The 21065-nt window shown below is 41.5% G+C and overlaps 1 protein-coding gene across 1 annotated transcript in view; it reads right to left on the reverse strand.

Moving 5' to 3' along the window:
- The window catches only part of BCAR3 (BCAR3 adaptor protein, NSP family member), a 78836-nt gene that overhangs the window by 47451 nt on the left and 10320 nt on the right, over nucleotides 1–21065 (reverse strand). Inside the window, exons 2-3 of the mRNA XM_035121711.2 lie at nucleotides 15638–15965; nucleotides 4594–4633 (exon numbers count right to left, since the gene is read on the reverse strand). Of these exons, the coding sequence (XP_034977602.2) occupies nucleotides 4594–4633; nucleotides 15638–15957 (360 nt within the window). The 5' untranslated portion in view covers nucleotides 15958–15965. The remainder of the gene's footprint in view (nucleotides 1–4593; nucleotides 4634–15637; nucleotides 15966–21065) is intronic.

Below are 21065 nucleotides of genomic sequence, written 5' to 3' on the forward strand. Positions count from 1 at the left end.
GACTCCTTTGGGTAATGATAAAGCGGGATGTCAAATCCAAACTCTTATTCTCTTCTTCTTTTTCTATATCAGGTCGGTGGTGAAAAAGCTGGGTTGGTACTACGGTAGTTGTTTTGACTCTTCTGCCTTTGTTCTACCACTGACAGAAAATATTGAAGTATTTCTACTAGCATATAATCTTCATGCAATCTTTAAACAAATTGCAGAATGTCCCTGTGCCACACAGAATTGTAGAATCGTAGAGTTGGAAGGGATGCTGAGGCTCATATAGTCCCAAGCCCCTGCAATGCAGGAATGTGCAGTTGCCCATACAGGGATTGAACCGGCAACCTTAGAGTTGTCAACACCTGCTATAACCGACTGAGCATGCCACTGCAATCTCTGAGCTGAGTTCATCCTGATCCCTCATTTATGGGAACAGGAACCATAGTCAGAGAAGAGAAAACTGAGACACAGAATGTTATTGTTTATACCCCACTCATCTGACTGGGTTGCAATGAGCTGAGACCTAGAGAATCCGTACTACAGGACATATTCCTATGTTTTGAAATATAAAGAAGACTGAGACTGGCCAATGACAAATTTCATTTTTATAAGTAAAAAACATTGAAAATTACGAAGTTGGTTTCTTAAACTTGCAGTACAAATTTGCAAATATTCCTTTGCTTTGCATTCTTTATTCTCACTCTGCTAGTTATGGGAAAGCGCTTTTCTAGGCCTGCCCTACAAACACTAGGAATCCTATTCAGGGAAGTTCTCCCCATCCCACTAGCTATTGCCTTCAAACCTCTGAACAGATCTAAGAGCAGGGAAACCTTGCTTTTAATTTTAAAAATAAATAAATTAAAAAGTAAGTTGAGATACAAGTGACAGCACTGTACCTGCTCCTAATTTTTGCACACGTATGGTACAGCTATAACATCTACACCATAGCAGATGCTGCAAAGCTTGCCATTTGCCTGTCCCAAGGTTTATCACTGCAAGAGCTTTTACTCTTCCTGTCACATGCAGAGAACCATTCCCAAAGTGGGTCAAACTAGGAGGAACTATTGCATAGATATCCTATTAGTTACACTTGAGAAGGCTTCAATAGCTAACTTTCAAACTTGGGTTTGGCCTGGTAGGTCAAAGTCTGAGAACCTCTGACCTACAGCTTTAAGCAAATGAATAATTTACCCAGACGTCTGTGAAACCCATTGATTGCACATATGCGACTATAAGCCCCTGCACATCCTCTCACGCCCTTGATGTGTCATGAAAACATCATTCATCCATGCTATGGTTCTTGCCGCAGGAAGCTCTACAGAACATTTTTGGGACACCAGCGGGCTGGAAGGGAACCCATCCCATCTTAATGTATTTGGAATCAGTCCAAACCACATCCTCCAACACCCCTGAATGTAATCTGCCGTGGGTAAAAGACACAAATTGCTGCAGTGATACTTTTTCGTAACCAAGCAGGACTGCTGTCTAACAGTTTGATCTGTTCATGATTACTTGAAATGAGTGGCGCTTACTCCCAAGTAAGTACACAGAGCTACAGCTGAAGGCCTATTTTTATGGTTAGCTTCTTATCGAAGTTGTTTCTTTCTATAAAAAGATTACCGGAAAGGAAGAGGTGAGATAACCAACAGACAGCCCAGAATGTGATTTAACTCTGAGCTCAAGGAAAACAAGCAGACTTTGTGCTTCAGTTGCAACTGCACTTCTTGTGCAACTTTAACACAAAACGAAGGGAGAATTAAAGTTAGTTACCGTACGTAAACAAAAAACCTGAGCACCCTCAGGATCTGACCGGGTTATTGTTTGACTATCAACACTTAGGGTATGATTCCATCCCATTCAGAAAGGGAGTTCAAATAACACATGGAACCTTTTTATCATTATCGGGCTATCTCTCTATATATGAATATGAATTACACACACACACAATGAAATTTATATGTAAATGGTGAACATTCCCCTAAAATGCATGGTTTTTTATCTTTTTTTTCTGGAGTATATTCATTCTCACACACATTTTTGGGTAACAAACTGCATTGCAAAATCTGAAGAAGTGTGTGATCTGGCTTGATAGCTATGTACATATAAAATTGGAAATGAATAATTTAAAATATCGACTAAAATAATTTTCTCCATCCCATGTTTCCGCAACATTCCCTAAGCCAATGTTTGTCTGCTTTCAGAACTCTGTTAATGTTATATATATGAGAGAGCGAGAGAGGGCGCACAAGCCTATGAATGAGTGTATGCAAAACTAATTCAGAGTTTAAATAAGTTGATGCTCTGTATCTCAAATACACAAATCACGAGAATGACAGAGTGCTTCACATTCCACTGCCTGGACTGTCCCTTGCTGCCTCCAAACTGGGAATGTTGAACATTTGAATATTTTCCATATGCAAACTCTCCCTGCAGTTAGAAAACTAGCACATAATGGAGATATTTGCTACGAGTGGAAAAAAGCAGCTATCTGCAATCACTTAAACACATACCCCATGCCAGATGTTTCAATTGGAGAAACATTTAATAATGTTGCAGCAGCTTCCAAGTGTGATGTATCCAACTTATCAGCCTGTAAGGCCTAGGACATTTTTAAAAGGCCTTTACATGATGGCCTCACCACATATGAAAAATGACTCCTTTCTAGAATTGCACCTTCTAGAATTTCATTTATAGAAATAAAATATATCCCAGTGTGGTTTAAAACATAGACAAGCAATTTGAAACCCTATAAAATATCAAAACTATACACAAATAACGTTCAGCAGAATTAATTCAGTATTTAGATCAATTTTGGTATGGGTTCAGTTCTGGCCATGGTCACTCTGATGGATGACCTTTACAGAGAGTGGGGCCAAGGGGAATGAGTGCAATCTTGCTCCTGCTTCTCAATCTTTCAATACCATTGACCAGAGGTTTTCAACCTTTTCGAGTCCACGGCTCCTTTGACCAACTACATTCTTTCTGTGGGGAAACATGCTCTGAGCACCAGAACCCCTTGCCTGTAGATCCAGCAGCTCCTCACCCCTTTTCGAACACCCTCCCTTGCGGAGTGTTCCCTCAGCCTCCTCTCCTCTCCCCTCTCCTGGGGAGTTTCTCCAGGTGGCTACCAACCCAGTCTCTGAGCTGCCCCCACCCCAAAGAGAGGTGTCTCCTCCCTGGCTAGCACCAGAAGCACCATTCGCCTAGGAAGCTTATAGCCAGGGCTGCTGCAACAAACAGTTGCACAAGCTGAGACACAATAGGGCAGGCAGGTCCAACAGGTAGATCGTGATCTACCGGTAGATCACTGGTAGATCACTGGCTCCCCCCAAAGAAGCTCAACAACTTTGGCTCCCCTAAAAAAAGCTCAATTTTTTCGCCCTGCACCCCCCCATGGCGTTCTCCCTCTCCCTAAAAAAAGGTCAACAACAACTTTGATCTGAATGCCTTAAAAAGGGGCCTTCTTCCTCCCCAAATAAGCTCAACAACTTTGACCTGAACCCCAAAAAGGGGGTAGATCACTGCCAGTTTTTAACTCTGTAAGTAGATCGCAGTCTTTTGGGAGTTGGCCACCCCTGCAATAGGGCTTCAGAAAAGAGGGACACAGGCCAGTGTTACCTGTGACACCCTAGGGTGCCACGGCTCACTGGTTGAAAACAGCTGCCGTTGACCATGGTATCTTCTTGGACTGGTTCTGCGGGAAGGGAATTAGAGCACTGTGTTACAGTGGCTCCAGTCCTGTATACAGGACCAAGTCCAGAAAGCAGCAACAGGAGAGTGCCTTTTGACCCCCAGTCGAAATGCTATGTGGTATGGCTGTGAACTATTCAATCCCCAGTGCTATCTACCTGTGGAACTGCCACTATTACAGATGCCTCATAACACCTGTTCCACACTTGTAAGAAGTCAATCTTTTAGTGTGACAGCATCTGCAAATTTGGAACTCCTTGCCTATTGACACCAGGCAGGTGTCTTTCCTGTATTCTTATTGGTGCCTGCTTAAAATGTTTTGTTGTTGTTGTTGTTGTTGTTGTTGTTGTTGTTCAAGCAAGCCATTCCAGACATGTAGAAGTTTTTAGCTACTGTTGTTTTTAATCATCTTTTGGCTGCTTCCAAATAAACTGTTTTTATCAATAATTTTAATGGTTTATTTTACATTTTTGTAAAGCCATCAAATGGCATATAAATCTTGTTTATATAAATATATAAACCAAATGTATATAAAAAAGTATAAACATAAAAATAAAATGTTCCCTTTTCCTACATAGGTCAGTATTTGACTCTACTCAAAGTGCCCTGCTCCCAGAACCTTCATTCATATCAATGCAGTTTGTGGCAGATATAATCAGAAGAAAATGAAAAAGCCCTTAGTGACAGTGCTGATTAATTACCAAGGTCAAAAAGTGACCTTACCTACTTTCTACTTGTTTGATACAAGCACTCTAATTAGCTACCTCTTTTTTCCTCAAGAATCAAATCACCATAATACTGTGGAACAATGAACCAGAGAAGAGATACACTTGCAATTATTGGCATTTACTAATAAGCTAATTAATTTTAGCCTTTTTTTTTACAGGGACTTGGAAGTAATTAAGTAATATTGCATACCTTTACATACTCCATAGCTGGGTCCATAGCATTCTGATCTCTGCAAAGGAGAAGTACAGCAATGAGTACAAATGTTTTGTCTGATTTAAAACAAAAATCAACATTCTATTTGCTTTTTGGATCAAGTGGCATGAATAATGCAACACACTACAAACACAAGTTGAAAGCTTAGGAACTGAAGAGCATCTGTTTATCTGCCGCTGTTATAATTCACATACTATGTGCATCATGATCACGTTCATCTTAACGCATTCAAAGGCAGAATTAGAACCGGTTTACACAACCACTTTATACGATTGTTTACAATTCATGCTCACCTTTTGGAAATGAGATGATTATATGAGCATATCATGGCCAGATAGAAAGAATACTGAAGACTAGATCTCTCCCATTTATATTTCTTTAAAAACCAGCTGCGATGAGGTGTGAAACTGCTTTGTAAATGAACCCATGCATATCAAAGGCACACATCAGAAAAATACAGGACTGTACTGTGTTGTAGAAATAATGGGAAACCATCACAGAAGTGGCCTCTCTCACTTTGGGGAAAAGGCCATTTAAGTTGAATATATACAAGAACTGGCCTTTAAATGTGTCTGATGATCAAGCTCTTCCCCAAGTGAAATAGAAATCACAGCGTTGGCACACATTCAGTTTTGATTGTCAAAATGTCAACACTTATTGAAAATAAGTACACAAAAGTAACTGAAGCCCTTTCTATGGATTTCTTAACTCGAAATAAGAAACTCCTGAGATAACCCATGAGGTAGGCCTGGAAAACGATGCAATAATGAATTCTATATTTGCTTTCAACTTACTGTGTTGAGTGTGGGTTTTATATAAAGCATGGGATGGTATCAGTTCTATTCAAACAAACAGTGAGCTATGCCAAAAGTTACAAATGAGATGTGGACTGTACCCATAGTCTTAATTCTTCAAAACCACAAGAACTTAGAAATGAATTGCATACACAGGCTATCATTTTACTGCATTTTCTACCACACTTTTCACCACATATCTGCACTTGGAAGAGCAATAAAAGCATTCTTAACACTTGGCAGTGAGATACAGATGAGCAAGCTACTTGAAAGTCAGGTTGTTTATCTGCAGGGAGGGACAGGTGACAAAGTTAGCTTGGGGCAAGTCTCCCCACCCAAAGGAAGCTTGGCTTACTACAGTCATCCTGCCAAACAGTAACAATAATATTATAACACACCGTTCCAATGGCAACCCACTGAGCCATACCACAACATCTTTTGTCGTGAAATTTACATTTGGATGTTTAAATTAATCTATTCTGGAGTAAAAATGAAGAGGGCCAGCTGTGAATGTATTTGTTTGTCTAAGGCTACAATGTAAGTAAATCCCACTGAAATCTGAGGGCCTTACTTTGCGGTAAACACGTTTAGGACAGATTGTGCTGTATGACAAGCATCTTCTTAGAGGACGTTTGTTGATCTTCTGATTGTAACTTGATATCCAAGTTCAAAAAAATTTAATGGGCTGCAATTTACTCTCTCTGGAGCCAATTCGATAAGGAAGTCTGTTTTCCAGTCTCTGCACTGTTTGGGAAAAGATTATTTTAAACTCTCCAAAATCCAGAAGTCTATAAACTGAGGTCCAATACTCATGCTCATCTGAGTTAAATGACATGTGCACAGCTTCTGTCCTGGCTAGGATACAAAACTAAGGTACCGTAGCAGCAGAGTAGAGTAAGGTACCAGTTCAGAGTAGAAACAAAGACTGGGCCAGATTAAATATAGATTTCTCCCATTTGCCCCATATGTGGGCCCATACTGGGGAGCAAGAGCATGTTTTAGCTCCCTGTCCACACAGTGCACCTGACCAATCTTTGTTGTTCCTGGATGTCATTGGATTGTATGCAGTTCTTATTCAAGAAAATAAAGAGAACCTGCTGGATCAGGCCAATGGCCCATCTAGTCCAACATCCTGTCCTCACTGTGGCCAGCTGAATACCTGTGGAAAACCCACAAGTAAAAACTTGAGCACAGGAGAGCTCTTTCCTCCTGCAGAACTGGTACTCTGAAGCATTGCCGCCTCAAACTTTGGAGTCAGAGCATGACCATCATGATGAGTAGCCATTTATTGTTTCATGGAGGATAAGGCTATCTCCAATAAACTCCTTTAAGTTACTAATTTCCAGTACCATTTATTGTTGCAATGTTTTAATGAACTGTTTTCTTGTAACAAAGCTCTATTTTGAGCTATCCCCTGGCATTTTTCCCTTTTGAGAGGAATGCATGCAATGTGTGTATCAGAATGGAAGATAGCAGAATACACAAGGACATGCTCTACAGGGAGATGGCTTCAGGCACCAGGCCCCTTGGCAGACCAACTCTGCGTTACAAAGATGACTGCAAATGTGACATGAGGGCTGGCAATGTCAACCCTGCCGTGCGGGAAGCCCTTGAAGATGACCACAGCCCCTTGAGATGTTCAGTCAGGTTGCGTATCCACAGCAGTGACCAGAGGAGGAATGACCACTGGGAGGAGCGCAGAGAGAAGATGCCATGGTGCATCTGCACAACTGGATGCCTTCATCAGCCCCAGCTGCAAAGAAACATGTCTCTCCCATATCGATCTCTACAGCCACAGAAGATGCTGTAATCTTCCAATGGTTTGACCTCACAAAGGCACACTCCTCCATTGTCTCTCAGGACAGATAGATGCCTGCCTGCCTACCTACCTACCTATATAAGCCAGGTTTCCTCAAACTCTGCACTCCAGATGTTTTTGGCCTACAAGTACCACAATCCCTAGCTAGCAGGACCAGTGGTCAGGGATGATGGGAATTGTAGTCTCAAAACATCTGGAGGGCTGAGTTTGAGGAAGCCTGATAATAAGCTTTTTCATATTGACTATCTCCCCACCCCACAAACCAAAGACAGCTGGCTACAGGCTTGTGTACCTATGTGAAAACATTCCCAAAGCAGTGCCTCTTAAGGTTATCAGCTACAATTCCCCCCCCATTTATTTCTCTGCAAGCAACATATTAAAGAGACCAATAAAGAAAACAAACCACCACTGTTACAGTCTCTTACCACCAATTCTAATTAGCCATGTTTATGGGGTCACCAGAGATAAATCAACAGGATTACAACTGTGCTCAAACACAGCTGCTCATTGAGACTTTGAGTATCAGTTGCAGCTGAAAGCTTGTTTCACTGCCTTAATAAGCCATCTTTCATCTGGCATTATAAAAAGTTCCTAGTTAAAAGAGATCTTAACTTTCTGTAAGAACCCACCTACATCACTAACTCCCTGGGGTTTCTTTTGCTGTTTGCTTACAGGCGGCTTTCTACTTGCATATATGATGAAATCAAGTAAGCTGTGGGGCTCACACAAGTGTAGAGTTTGCACTGTATGTTTGGCTTCCCAGTCATCAGATAAGTCTTATTTCCATGTCAACAAAAGAGCATTTGATGTAGAGAGTAGCTCATTAGCATTGGAAAGGAAAATATCTTTTGTTCTTTAGAAGATAAGAGAACAATTTTAACAAAAAGCAGCTTCTCAATTGAAGAATAGCATCAATTTAGGAACTATTTGGGGTGACATCACAGACACTCAGAAACTGCACACTAGAGGTAAAACAACCCAATGTTGCTTGCCTTTAGAGCGGGGGTCAGCAAACTTTTTCAGCAGGGGGCCGGTCCACTGTCCCTCAGACCTTGTGGGGGGCCGGACTATATTTTTTGTTGGGGGGGGGGATAACGAATTCCTATGCCCCACAAATAACCCAAAGATGCATTTTAAATAAAAGCACACATTCTCCTTCTTTCTTCTTTGGCGATCACTCGGATCCGAGTAAGATTGTCTTCCATAAACACGGTTTTAACAATGGGTCCGTAAGTGACTGTGGAGGCCAATTCTGGATCTGCACGTCCTTCCACAGTGGGGACATTGGTTTCTGGGCGGGTTTTAACAATGGGTCCGTAAGTGACTGTGGAGGCCAATTCTGGATCTGCACGTCCTTCCACAGTGGGGACATTGGTTTCTGGGCGGGAGTTGATCACGGTGTGGATTTGCCAAGTGTGCCTTCCTCTTAGCACATTTCTCCCTTGCGTCCTGAGATCAAGTGTCTTCAAAGCCCATGACACCTTTGAACCCTCTGCGGGCCGGATTTAGAAGGCGATTGAGCCGGATCCGGCCCCCGGGCCTTAGTTTGCCTACCCATGCTTTAGAGTGCTAACCTTTTGGAGGCATCAACATTTCCCTCCAGTTTTAAGCATCTCTCTCTCACACACACATATCTCTGACTTGCAAATCCTGCTACTAAATGAGATATTTCTATTCAAACCAGCAAAGACATTATGATAGCATACTGCAGTTGTGCTGGACCCAGAGAACAACACAGCTGTAAGCCCTATTTAGGGTGAAGTCTTGGTGTGGTGCTTCAGTGCTGGAAGAAGAAATATTCACTTCCCATACATACAAAAATTGATTACTGGTAACAATTTTCACTCCATGTCCCTATCTGAGCTGACAAAGTTTTGATGTGAATACAAAAATGAAAAATACACCTTTCTAGAGATATATGCCACATAGATGGCAGTCAAGTTTATTTGTGTTCATAATTTACATTGTTAATGTACAAGATGAGAGCATTAATAAAATGAAATGAATGAAACAAACTTGGAAAACTATGATATCCTTTTATTGAAGTTGCATGTAAAAAGAGAAAACCATTATGCACCACCTTAAATGCATGGTAACTTATGGAAAACTGATCTTGGTTAAATGCAGTGCTTTTTTCTAAACAAAATGTTTAGCGGTAGGCCTACTCTAATTTTCCTACTCATATTGAAATACTGCCCCTCAATGAGGCCAAACTTAGATTCACAAAATGTTTAGGGGTATGCGTCCCCCTGCGCACACACACCCCCCAGAAAAAAAGCACTGGTTAAATGTATTATTTTTACGTCCTTCTCAGGACCGATTGGGGATGACTGACCTGGTGACCTGTACAACTGCTCGGTCTGCTGTCAAGGTGCAGAATGTCAATGCACAGCTCCAAGAACCCTGCTCTCCCTTTTTTATCTTTCTTGGACCACACAACCATTCAAACAGAGAACTGTAAACAACTAGGGCACATAGCCACCAAGTGTCAATGGAATTTCAGAACTCCTTAACTTCAGCAGGATCATGCATAAAGAGTTACATAACATTACATATGCAAGTGGCTCATCACAAGACTGATCCAATAAAACTTTTTTGTCCCCTAAAACTTTGCATCAAGTAAATTTATTCACATTTCTACTGGTTACAATAATCTATAGCATTTTAGCACTGCATTTTGCACATGATATTTGAATACAGTCTTCGAACAGCATTTTCACACCAAAAATAAAATGCTAAAAAGCAGTTTCCTTTAGGTTTCAAATAGCTCCACTTCTGTCATCTACCAAGCACTTCACAGCTGGACTCCAATTCATTATCAATGCTCATTCTGAGGACACTTAGATGCATAAATCTCTTGAGATGAGAATGCATTCTTTGGCATTTTGGTATTTGTCAATTAAGTTAACCAACACATACACTCCTCGAGTACATGGCATGTGCTCATTTTGCAAGTAAAGAGTTGTCCATGTGTGTGTCAGTCACTAGTTCAGGAGATTTGAAATTGAGTAAGTGTGTAAGTGTAAAACAAATTCGAAAGGCTTCCTCTACCCAGACTTAGAATCTTAGTGACTGTGTCACTAGACACAGAGCATTGCAGGGAAGCTGGATCTCGGAAGCCTTTTTAAAACAGAAGAACCAAGTGTTTGGGGGACAACTACGGTATATTGTTCATTAAGTTCTTAAAATACCATTCAAACCTGAACTGTGCAAACAGAACTCCATACAGCTTCAGTACAGCATTTGCTGCCAGCAGCTTCTGAACTTACTGCCAGGGCCGTCTTGAGCAGATCGCGCGCCCTGGTGCTGAGGGGCGGAGATCGCTCCGCCGCCCGCCCCGCCCTCGCAGGGCGAAATTGGTTTCCGCGCGGCGCCCTCCTTGCCAGGCCGGCGCCCAGCTTACCAGCCCCGCACCATGGTGCACTGCACCACCGGGGGTCTATGAAGAGCCGGCCCTGCTTACTGCAGTTCTGGGCCATTACAAATCATTCCTTGGTGTCACTGTGCTCACTTTTCCCAAGCTCCCAGCCTGCAGCTCTACTCCTCCTGTACACAATCTGCATGTCAGCGGTGGTGTGGGAAACAGCAGGTGTTAGGATACTTGCAGTTAAAGTGCAGAAGGACTTTGATTGGACTTACATGGCCTGACTTGAGCATTTGCCCAACTATACCTGCATGTGCAATCAAGACTTCAGGAATACATTAGGATTCAAATGCCAAATCAAATCCCGACAAGGTCAACAGGGTATCTTATCCATCTGCCAAAGAAGAATGCTGGTATGTGAACTCTATATACCAACATTGCAACACTGCTCATAGGAAACTGTTTGTGGCTTTCAGTTCTCTGAAAATTCACTTTTTTATATAGCTCAAATGCAAAGAAGTGATCCCAAATGCCAAGAGGTCAGAATGGAAGTTATTCATGCCTGCAGGATCCAAGTTATTCTCTCCCTCTCCCCCTCCCCATTATGCTCCTCTTTTACATCAGCAATGGACATAGTGTTACCAAATGGTGTTGCAACAAGTAATTTCCTGTATTGGCAGGGAGTGGGAATAGATGACCTTTGAGTTACCTTCCAACTCCAAGATTCCAAGTCAGATGAAGCTTAGGGAAGCTTGACATGAAGTCAAAGAGCCAGGAGACAAAGCCTACCAAGCAGTCTTGAGTCACCTAATGAGCCTGCCTTCTGCTTTGTTGAGGTCCAAAGCAGTACAACTCCCAGCTGATCTCAAAATACGGTAATTTCTACCATTTGCTTGCACCTGCGGCAGAGCTTCCTAAGCCATAACAGTAATATAGCTGGTGCTTCAATTATCCATGTAGCTGATGGACATTTGCAAAGCAATGTGCACATCAGTGCTCTCAGAATTAAACAAGCCCTATGTGTTTCAAATGCTTAGTGTGTACAGTCATCGTGCTGTAAGGACAATACCCCCTCCTTTAACAAGCATGCTTGCTTCTTTTAAATAGCCATAAATCTTTCTGGGACAAAATTCTCAACAAGTTTATGTCTCTGCATTCTCACAGCAGCCGTTCTTCGCTATGCACTTTTGAAATACTTTTAAATATTTGAGTAGCTGATACTGAATGATGACTTGACTGAGCATCATGAGATAAGAAAGGAATTTTTAAATAAAGTAAAAAAAAAAATTTGAAATCCGTACGCATAAGTTGCCTGAAGGGCACTGCACATTCCAGAGACCTACTTGCATTTTTCTTCCCTTCTTGTCTCTCATTTTTAATGTCTTTGTAATGCGAGTTAAGTTCTGTTATGCATTCACTTTTGGAGATGTAAGTGCAATCTTTACCCCACTATATCAACACACTAGATTGCTTACGTGAAAAAAGGCCTGTGAGGAAGCAGCAGAGCATTCTTCTTCTGATAGTATCTCTGCCTATTTGTACCATCCAGTAAAATAGTAAAAGTTAGACAAGGCAGTAAGTTCATAAACCAGCTCAAACAAGCATCAACCTTCTGATAAGGTTGCTCTACAACAATAAGCCCCCTCCTTAGGGCATTTCTTTCCATGTGATCTCAATCAAGAAGACTCACACAGCAGGGCCATGCACCCTCTACCACACAATTGTACTCCATGACAGCCCCTCCCAAACAGGTAGAGGAAGGTCTGAAGGGGATATATCTAATGACATGTGTAGCCTCTATCCTACACATGCCAATCATGCAGCTCATGGAGGTAGCTTACAATTCATTCAGCTGGATTTCCCCCTTCAGATCTCCCCCCCCCCGGACAGGTTGACAAGTGTGAGGGTGGGGGCACAGACAATAGCACACACACAGGGTGAGCATGTGCTAATCTGCTGTCCCTACGCAACTGAGATCACATGTAGGGACACACAGGGGTGGGCCTACTATGAAATTAATGAAGCTTAAGCTTCAGGGCCCCTAATCCGGGAGGAGCCCCAGAAGCAACTTTAGTCCACATTGCTTAAAAATTTGGGGTCTGGTAGACCCAATTTGAGTTGCACTTGGATGTTTACAAAATGTGCCTGAACTCAACCAAGGTTCATGTACGTAAGTTGACATTCAACAACAACAAAACCCCATTTATTTACTGTTAACACTGTGAATTCTAGTATCTGGACTGCCTGTTCTTCAAGCCCTTTTCAAAGCCAAATTATAAAGTTCAGGGAGAAATAGTACCTCACTTATAATAGCAAGCCATTCTTTCTTCTTTACAGCGCAGTAAATGTAACACCGTATTTTAAAAGATGTATTATCACAGATCTATAGAACTATTGTCCAAATAGGTCTCTAGAAGTCATCCAATTCCCACACCCTTCTCTTTCTCCAGCATTCATCATCTGAAGTCTATCCACCTGCATGGAAAATAGGATTAACACAAACCACTCAAGAGATGGTTATACACAGCTACTTTATAAAAGCTTCCAGAGCCAAGGATTCCACAATCTTCCCCTGGTGACTCAATAGCTGTTGGACTGTGGTAAGCAATATTACTGAGGAACACATCACTCACCACTGTTCTACACTATAGTACTTTGTGGCTACCATAATTTAAGGAAAAGTTGAATAATGAGTTCCATGGTGAACAGATACTTGGCATTAACAATCCAAGTACCAAGATGAGCAAACTAAAACATTTTAGACTAAGAAAAGATACTGAAGTACCTCGAAGTTTTGCATCATTTGCAAAATTGAATAAAGATCCCCTCTATCGCTTTCATCTCAGTAGCTGGTAAAAATGTTGAAGAGAACCAGGTCTAGAACACAGCCCTGCAGTATTCAGTACTCAGTTTGAAACCACCCTTCAGTTTAATGAGGAACCATTGGTGATCACAGAGTATAGTTTTCCAACCAACTTTGCTGAAATCAAGGTAAATTACATCCACCACATTCCCATAATCAACTACCGTATGCTACTGGTACTAACCCAAAGAGAGGCAGGGGTATCGGGCAGAAGTTACACTCAACAAATCCATGCTAGGCTTTCTGGTAATCACTGCATTGTTATGAAGATGCTTACAATAAAACAGCTATTGGAACTTTATGTTCTAGCACAGTGGTTCCCAATTAGATAATTACTGAGGACTGTCTATTTTTCAAAAGCCAAGCCATGGACCCCCTACTTTTGAAAATTTTGGTAACTCTATGGTAGTTAGCTCTGCAAAGCATTTTTTTGAACAAAATGTGGGGTAGCAAAGGATTTTAGGTATACTAAAAAACCATAAAATTTGTGATATTACCATGCAAAAATGACAAACAATTAGTTGGGGGAGAGGCAAGGGATGGGGCCGCGGACCCCTGGGTGCGTTCCGCAGACTCCCAGGGGTCTGTGGACCCCTAATTGGGAACCACTGTTCTAGCATCTTCCTTGGTAATGAAATCAGATTGACCAGCCTGTAATCTGCTGAATTCTCCCACTTCCTTTTTTAAAAAAAGATTGGACATCAGCCTGTTTCCTGTCTAGTAGAGTTCAAAGTATAAGGTAAGGAGGCACACATCCCTCTGCATATCAGATTACTACCCCTAGAGTTTCTAGTGTTCACTCTCTGTTCTAGAGAAGGGCATAGATGAGCAGCAAACCATTCATAAAGTTGTTTGTTGTGTCTGAATATTGCTTTCTTCAAACCCCACAAGATTATACTGGAAACGGCCTTCCTACAATGATACACACATCTGCATAAATATCCTCAAGCATGATAAACCACAGCCTTAGAGTTTTTCCTCACAGTGATGGGTTGCAGCCTGGGCTGGGGCCAAGCCCTTGTGGAATGTACCCATCTTTTCTGACCTTGCCTAGACCTCGCTGTAGGATGAAGCGATGACACACCCAACCTAGTCAGACTTCAGGTATTCAGAGACTGTAAAACTCATTTACAAAAGCTCTCAGGTGGCAGTCTTCAGTCTGTAGCATCTTAGCTCCTGGACAGGAGCAAGAGCAGCTGCTATAGCTAGTCACAGCAATAGGAGCAGCTGCTGCACCCCATGTGCTTCCAATGCCAGGCATGCCAGCGGTTTGCCAGGACTCAACTGCCACCATTGGCACATGGCAAGGAAGAAAGTTTTGTGAATTGTGCCTTTTGCTGCTAAGTTTTGGAATAAATATATGCAACATGGTGATGTCTATGAATTCTTCTAACTCTGTTTTAGTCACAGTAGATCCAAAGGAATTAATGGGTCTAATCTGGCCGCATCCATTCATTTCAATGGGTCTACTCAGGGTATAACTAACATTGCACACATCCCAGTCTTTTTATGCCAACTTCACTTTCCTGTCCCCCAACGCAAAGAGACCTAGCACTATCTCTAATGAGACAGAGCTCCCAATGTGTCAAATCAAAACTAAAGATGTTTAATCAAACAAGACATGCTGTTGCAAACAGAGGCCAAAACAGACAAAGCAGCAATTTATGTGACAGATGCCTGCTGCTTTTGTTTGAGAGATGAAAGACGGACACATCTGCTAGTCTTTTTTTTTTAAGGCTAAAAAGCATTTCCCTTGTTAATCGCAATGCATCAGAAAGTACAACTGGGCACTGCAAAAGGAGCACATTGCTACAGTTACTGCTAAAAAGGATGAGCATCAAATGTAATATTGGTTCCTCTCAGGGCTATGCATAGAGGAAAGAGAGCTAATAAATATGGTCATTTTAGGCATGGGCAGGGGAAGCAAAATGGTTTACTTTTATTCTGCCACTGTGCCCGCTACTCACTTTTTTTATTAAAAAAAGTTCAAATTATTTACATATAAATGGCTGCTATAAGCAAGCAAATAAATCAACATCTGTAAAAGGACAGCATATTTACTTATGGTGAGAATAAAAAAATATGTTTTCATGTATGCATTGCAATATTTTAAGCATTACTAGAAATACCAATAAACTTAGGTAGCACCCACAGCAGGTTTAAAATGTAACATGATTTACCTGTGGTGGAAGTTCTCACTCTTGTTGTTTTTCTGGAAATACTCCCCCATAACACCTTGCATCAAAGGTTCTTGGGGTCGATGTGCTTTGGAGTACGGCAAAGTTCCTATGTGGCTAATAACATCACAGGGTCCAACAGGAATGGTCCCTTTTTTCTTCCTTGGAAGGGTGCCATGAATGGAAACATCTTGACAGGTATGGGAGCGATGGTCTGCCAAAGATGGTTTGGTGCTCAAAAGGTCCATAGAAGATGCCAACGAGAACTCATGGCTCATCTGCATATTTCTTGGGAGACTTGCAAATTTCCCAGCTGCTATCATTCTTAATTCTAGAAAACAAAAGTTGTGCATGGTGGAAGTTAGAGAAACACCAAAACTAACTTCTTAGACCAGGGTAGGCTAAATCATGGATCAATTGTTTCTATTCAAGTTGCTTGTGTATATTAGATGTACGGTATAAAGGAAAAAAGAAAGAGTATATCCCTAAAATTAAGGCTTGGCAACCGCAAGCTCTGAAAGCAAGAAAGGCTGCCACAAATATACTCAGTTTTAGATTCTAGAGTCCTGGCTTTCACCACAGTAGCTGCTGTGACTTCCAAGTCAACACTGCACTGGCAAGACTTTGAAAAAAAATAGATGGAAGAGTGTAGTTGGAATAGGAACAGCATGAGTAGCTGTTGATAACCGCTCAGTCATCCCTGATAGCTATTTATAAAGGTAACTGAAAATTATGTAAAACAAGAGGAAAAGCTGCAATAGTAGTGTCAATGGCTACTATTGCTCCGATATCCAATGTGAGAGCAGCTCAGCTCACCAAGGATACTGGTCTTATCCACTGGCATAATATCTTACACACTGCTTTGCCAGTACTGTACAGTGGTTTATAGGGTTTGCTCAATATGCATGACAAGACCCAGGGCTAGAGACTCAAACATACATGTGAGTGTTTAGAAGGATTTATGGAAGTTAGGCTGTTATTACTGACATTTATCTTTCTAATTGTTTTTAACCCCCAAGTTTTTAAGCAGGTCAAACATCAGCCAAGAATCATTAACTACAGCAAAGCTGTCAGAAAAGACTGATATTGTACAGACTATCCTCAATTTAAGAGATTACAAATCTAAGTTCAGCAAGGGGTGCTATTTGGAAATATATATATATATTTAGTGCTGCAATAAAGAGGTTTGAGAAGCAAAGGTATGCTCATGTTTCTAAATGCCTGCCAACAAAAAATGCACACACATGCTTGGATCGTGTGTTCCTGTGAGCAAAAAACTGCTCATGGGACGGTCCCTCCAGCATAAGCAGGGAGGTAATTTTCAGATTCTCTATCCCCTTGAAAATCTGTAGGGGGCCTTCCAGAAAAATGAAGTGGGAATGCAAGGAAAGGAGGAAGTGGCAAAAAGTGTGTCCCTGTCTTCTACCTGTAGGAGCCTATGCTGGATCGAAAGACCTTTGACAAATGGAATGAGACCTTCTCAAAAACCTGCAGCCAAGGAATTGCAGTCTTACAATAGATATAAATAGGGTGCACAAGTAGGCAAGGACATAGCAAGAGGTGTCAGTTGCAAGCATCCAAATGCCAACACAAATCAAAACATCCGAGTGAAATGAATGGAGGGCAGGGATAGTTGTGGGTCACACCAAAAGAAATCATATCCATTTTATGCAACTGTTAAAATCTGAGTTCTTGGGGGGGGATGTAGCATTTATCCCATACTAAAGTTAAGCGTTCTCAGTGTAAATTGTACAAATAGGTCACAGAATTACCTTCTTGTACACTTTTCTCATATGTTTTTCTCATACGTGTCTCCTCATCTCTACTTATTTGTAGCTGCTGCATTCTATCAGCACTTACCTAGAAGTAAACTCCATTGAACTAAATGGGGCATACTACTGGGTAGACATGTACAGAATTACACTGTAAGAGGGTTATTCATATTCTGTGTTATTCCCCTTAAGGTACACACTCCTGCAATACTTTATATCCTAAAAACGCCATGGGTGGAATTCAATGTCAAACTGTGTTGAACATCCCACCTGTGCAAGCCTACCGGTATTAGCTTGCCAGTTGAAATGATCCCCCCTTTCCCTGGTTTTCCTGAGTCCCCCTCCCAATAAGCCAATTTCTTTTTTTTTTTTTAAAAAAATATTTTTATTAATTTTCCAATTAAAACCAATTATATCACATTCAATATTTCAAATTATACACATATATATATCAATCAGACCGAATGTTATGCCAAATCATCTAAAGAATTTTTTATTTGGGTTCCCATGCTTCAAGAAATTGGGAATTCCTCGCAACTGTCCACTGCCGTCTTTTTTCTAAAGTTCAAATCGTCCTTCAAGTTCATAATAATCCAGATCTTCCCCTTACAGTCACATAGATGTTTTCCACTTTCACGATTGTTTCCCAGCTGCTGATATAAATATCAAACAAAGTCTCACAGATGTTCTTTCTCCTGTGTGAGTTAATCAGTCCAGCCTCCCCATAAATCTTCTTAATGGAGCTCCTGTTGCGTTGAAGCAATTCGAAGTAGCGCCATCTTAAAAAGCTCAAATCACTTTCGCTTTCCTCTCATGGCCATGAAAATTTACGATCATTATAGAATTTACAGCTTTTCCAGGCAGGAGACCCAAACATCAAACCATAGACTCTTGGTAAATTAATGGATCTCCTTGCCCTATAGCTGAACTTAGCTTCAGGTCGCTGCTCCAATTTAAAGTGCGTCACAGCTCATAAATCCTCCGAACGCATTCAGAACTCCTTCCGTCCGACTAGGGGGGGGCTTTTCTCATCGGCAACTCCACATCTTTAAAAAAATATGCTCAGTAACAACAGTTATAAGGTTCAACTCACACAGTCTTTTGCTTCTCTTTCACTCCAAACAAGCCAGGACATCGCGTCCGGGAAGGTACGAGGCAACAATATGAAGAAAAAAAATAAAATAAAAACTCACTCCCCTTATCGCTCCGTCCCCATCAATCCTTCTTCCAGATGCAGTACAATCTTTGACTCCTCTCACTCGGCAGCATAAATTTCTCAGCAGTAAACAGCGCTTCTTTCCCTCCTTCTGAAGTATGTCCATAGATTTAAGCCTAATTATCTTCTTTAACCATGGAAATCCCCGCCATGCAGATTAGCGTCCGGGAGTCCTGGCCCTTGTAAGTGCTCAGCCCAAGCTCCCCCCACTCCAAAAACAGTCGGAGTGGGTCTGGGGGCATCGCGGGCCAGCGGCCCCTCTCCGTAACCCCCGGAGAGGGTAGGGGGTTGCCATTTACTCCCCTAGCAACCGCCAAATTCCTTACAAAGGTCAGAGAGATGGAAAACAGGTCCGCCATTCCTGCAGGCGGAAACCGGAACCCCCAATAAGCCAATTTCAGGGGTGTGTGGAGTGGAGCCCCTTTGAGCAGGCACAAACCCTTGCATGGGGCTTCTACCAACAGGGTTTGTTAGGCGAATCCTGCCATATGGTTTTATGTAACCTTTATATTACAGTAGGCTCAAGAAGGAATCTTCCTCCCCGAGAGGGATTTCCCCATGCAAGCCAATAACCTAGCACGAAGACATCCAAGTCATGCTTACTAATACAGGTAACCAGCACAGAATGTCTACAGATATGGTTTTTGCTGATCCTAAGCAGTTGTAGAAGTTTTTCACTACACAGCTGGGAGATCTCAAAATGCCTTAAAGGATATAGTATTAAATTCAGAGGTGAGTATTGCTGAAAACACAGATTTTAGGAAATATTCTTTTCTTCTTTCTCTCTGCCAATGTCAGCTCAGTCAACCGGCTTCAAAGGCTGGATCAAGATGCTGGAGGGGTTTATTTAAAAAAAAGATATGGAAACAAGCTTTTCATGTCTTTGCTGAAGTGCGATCAACTACAAAGCTTCAAACTCTGAGAACTAAGGCCACTTGGTACAATTTTTATTTAGGAGTTCCATGATGTCCCCGGTTAAAGCTACCAACTTTTAAACCAGCCTCCAAAATAACACCATTTATCTCCATGCTTTACAACTGCTCACTTGCTGATTTCTCCATGTTAAGCTGCTATTTAAAAGGCACAAGTGATATCACAGGGTTTTTTTTCCTGATCAGTTGGCAACCTGGTGATGAATCAAGGTGTGGACTGGGAAACCCACCAACGTTGGTTGAGTAGTCATGCTTATACATTCTTTCCACATTATTATTTTCATCAAGAAAATGACTACAAAAATACCATAACTCTAGGAACGCGCTTTTTTCTGTTTTCCTTATAATGTTACAGAGTAAACAGAATAAATGCAATGTAAGGAGCCTGTTGGATAATGATTAATTTGTGTCATTGTTAATGAGTTTCGAGTCCATTCAGGAAACCAGCAGGTATGAAGTACTACAGATTCATGTCAATCATCAAAACTCTGGGTGTAGGGCACACCCACAGGGATAGACTGGAGTGAGATCACTGCTTAGGTACTACAAACCACAAGAAAAGTTATGAAGCAGACTGTTAAATCTTCTTGAATGCCAGTACTGTGGTTCAATCTATGCTCATTAGAAGTTTTCAAAGCACAGTCCCAAGCATTCAAGTGAGATCATTAGCGTCCTTGCCTTCCTTATCTTCTTTGATTTGATTGCTTCTTGGCAAGGTTGTTTGAAATGAAGTTAAACATGCCATCACACCCTTTTGAAAGTTTTACACCAGTATCTAGGGCTATCTTTTTGTTCACTCTTGTCCTCAGGGAGAAAAAAAATAAAAATAAAAATTCTACATACAACATATTTCCTGTTCCACATTCAAACATTCCAAGGCAGGGATGGCCAACATCTTGGGGGTGGGGTGCTACTTCCTCATGAGCAGCAAGACTTCCAATGAGAGCTTCCCACTTACTGATCACACAGTGATCAGGGCAGGACTTTGGGGCTGAAAGCCAATGCCTCACCAAACAGAAGAAAGAGGTGCTCCCAAAATGCACAAGACCTAGCTTATCACATTTTGAAGCGAATTAATACATGCTACCATCAAAAGACCGCCCCCGCAGAAAGAACATTAAGCAAAGAATCTATAATTAATTAATTGCACCACTGAGAACATGTGTGAACCAAGTAACTTCGTTGAACAAGTGTACACAGCATCGTTGAACAAGTGTACACAGAGCTGAGCTGACCAAAATTTGGAAGAGTGAATCTTTGGAAGAGTGAATCTTTATTATTTCAACCATGCATCTTGCAGACACTGCTGGGTCATGAAATTGGATAATACTGGGATTCAGATCAAATAAAAATGGGATTCGGCTCTGGGACAAACAAACAAACAAAACCTTGAAACTACGTACAGTAAATTGCATCTCTAAAAGCATGTTATCTTATTAGCTGGGGGAATGCCTAAAACCATAACAAAAACAGATTCCAAAACCAACAAAGAGTATTATTTTAGTTTGCTT

Source organism: Zootoca vivipara, chromosome 7, assembly GCF_963506605.1.
Source record: "Zootoca vivipara chromosome 7, rZooViv1.1, whole genome shotgun sequence".
Taxonomy (NCBI): Eukaryota; Metazoa; Chordata; class Lepidosauria; order Squamata; family Lacertidae; genus Zootoca; species Zootoca vivipara.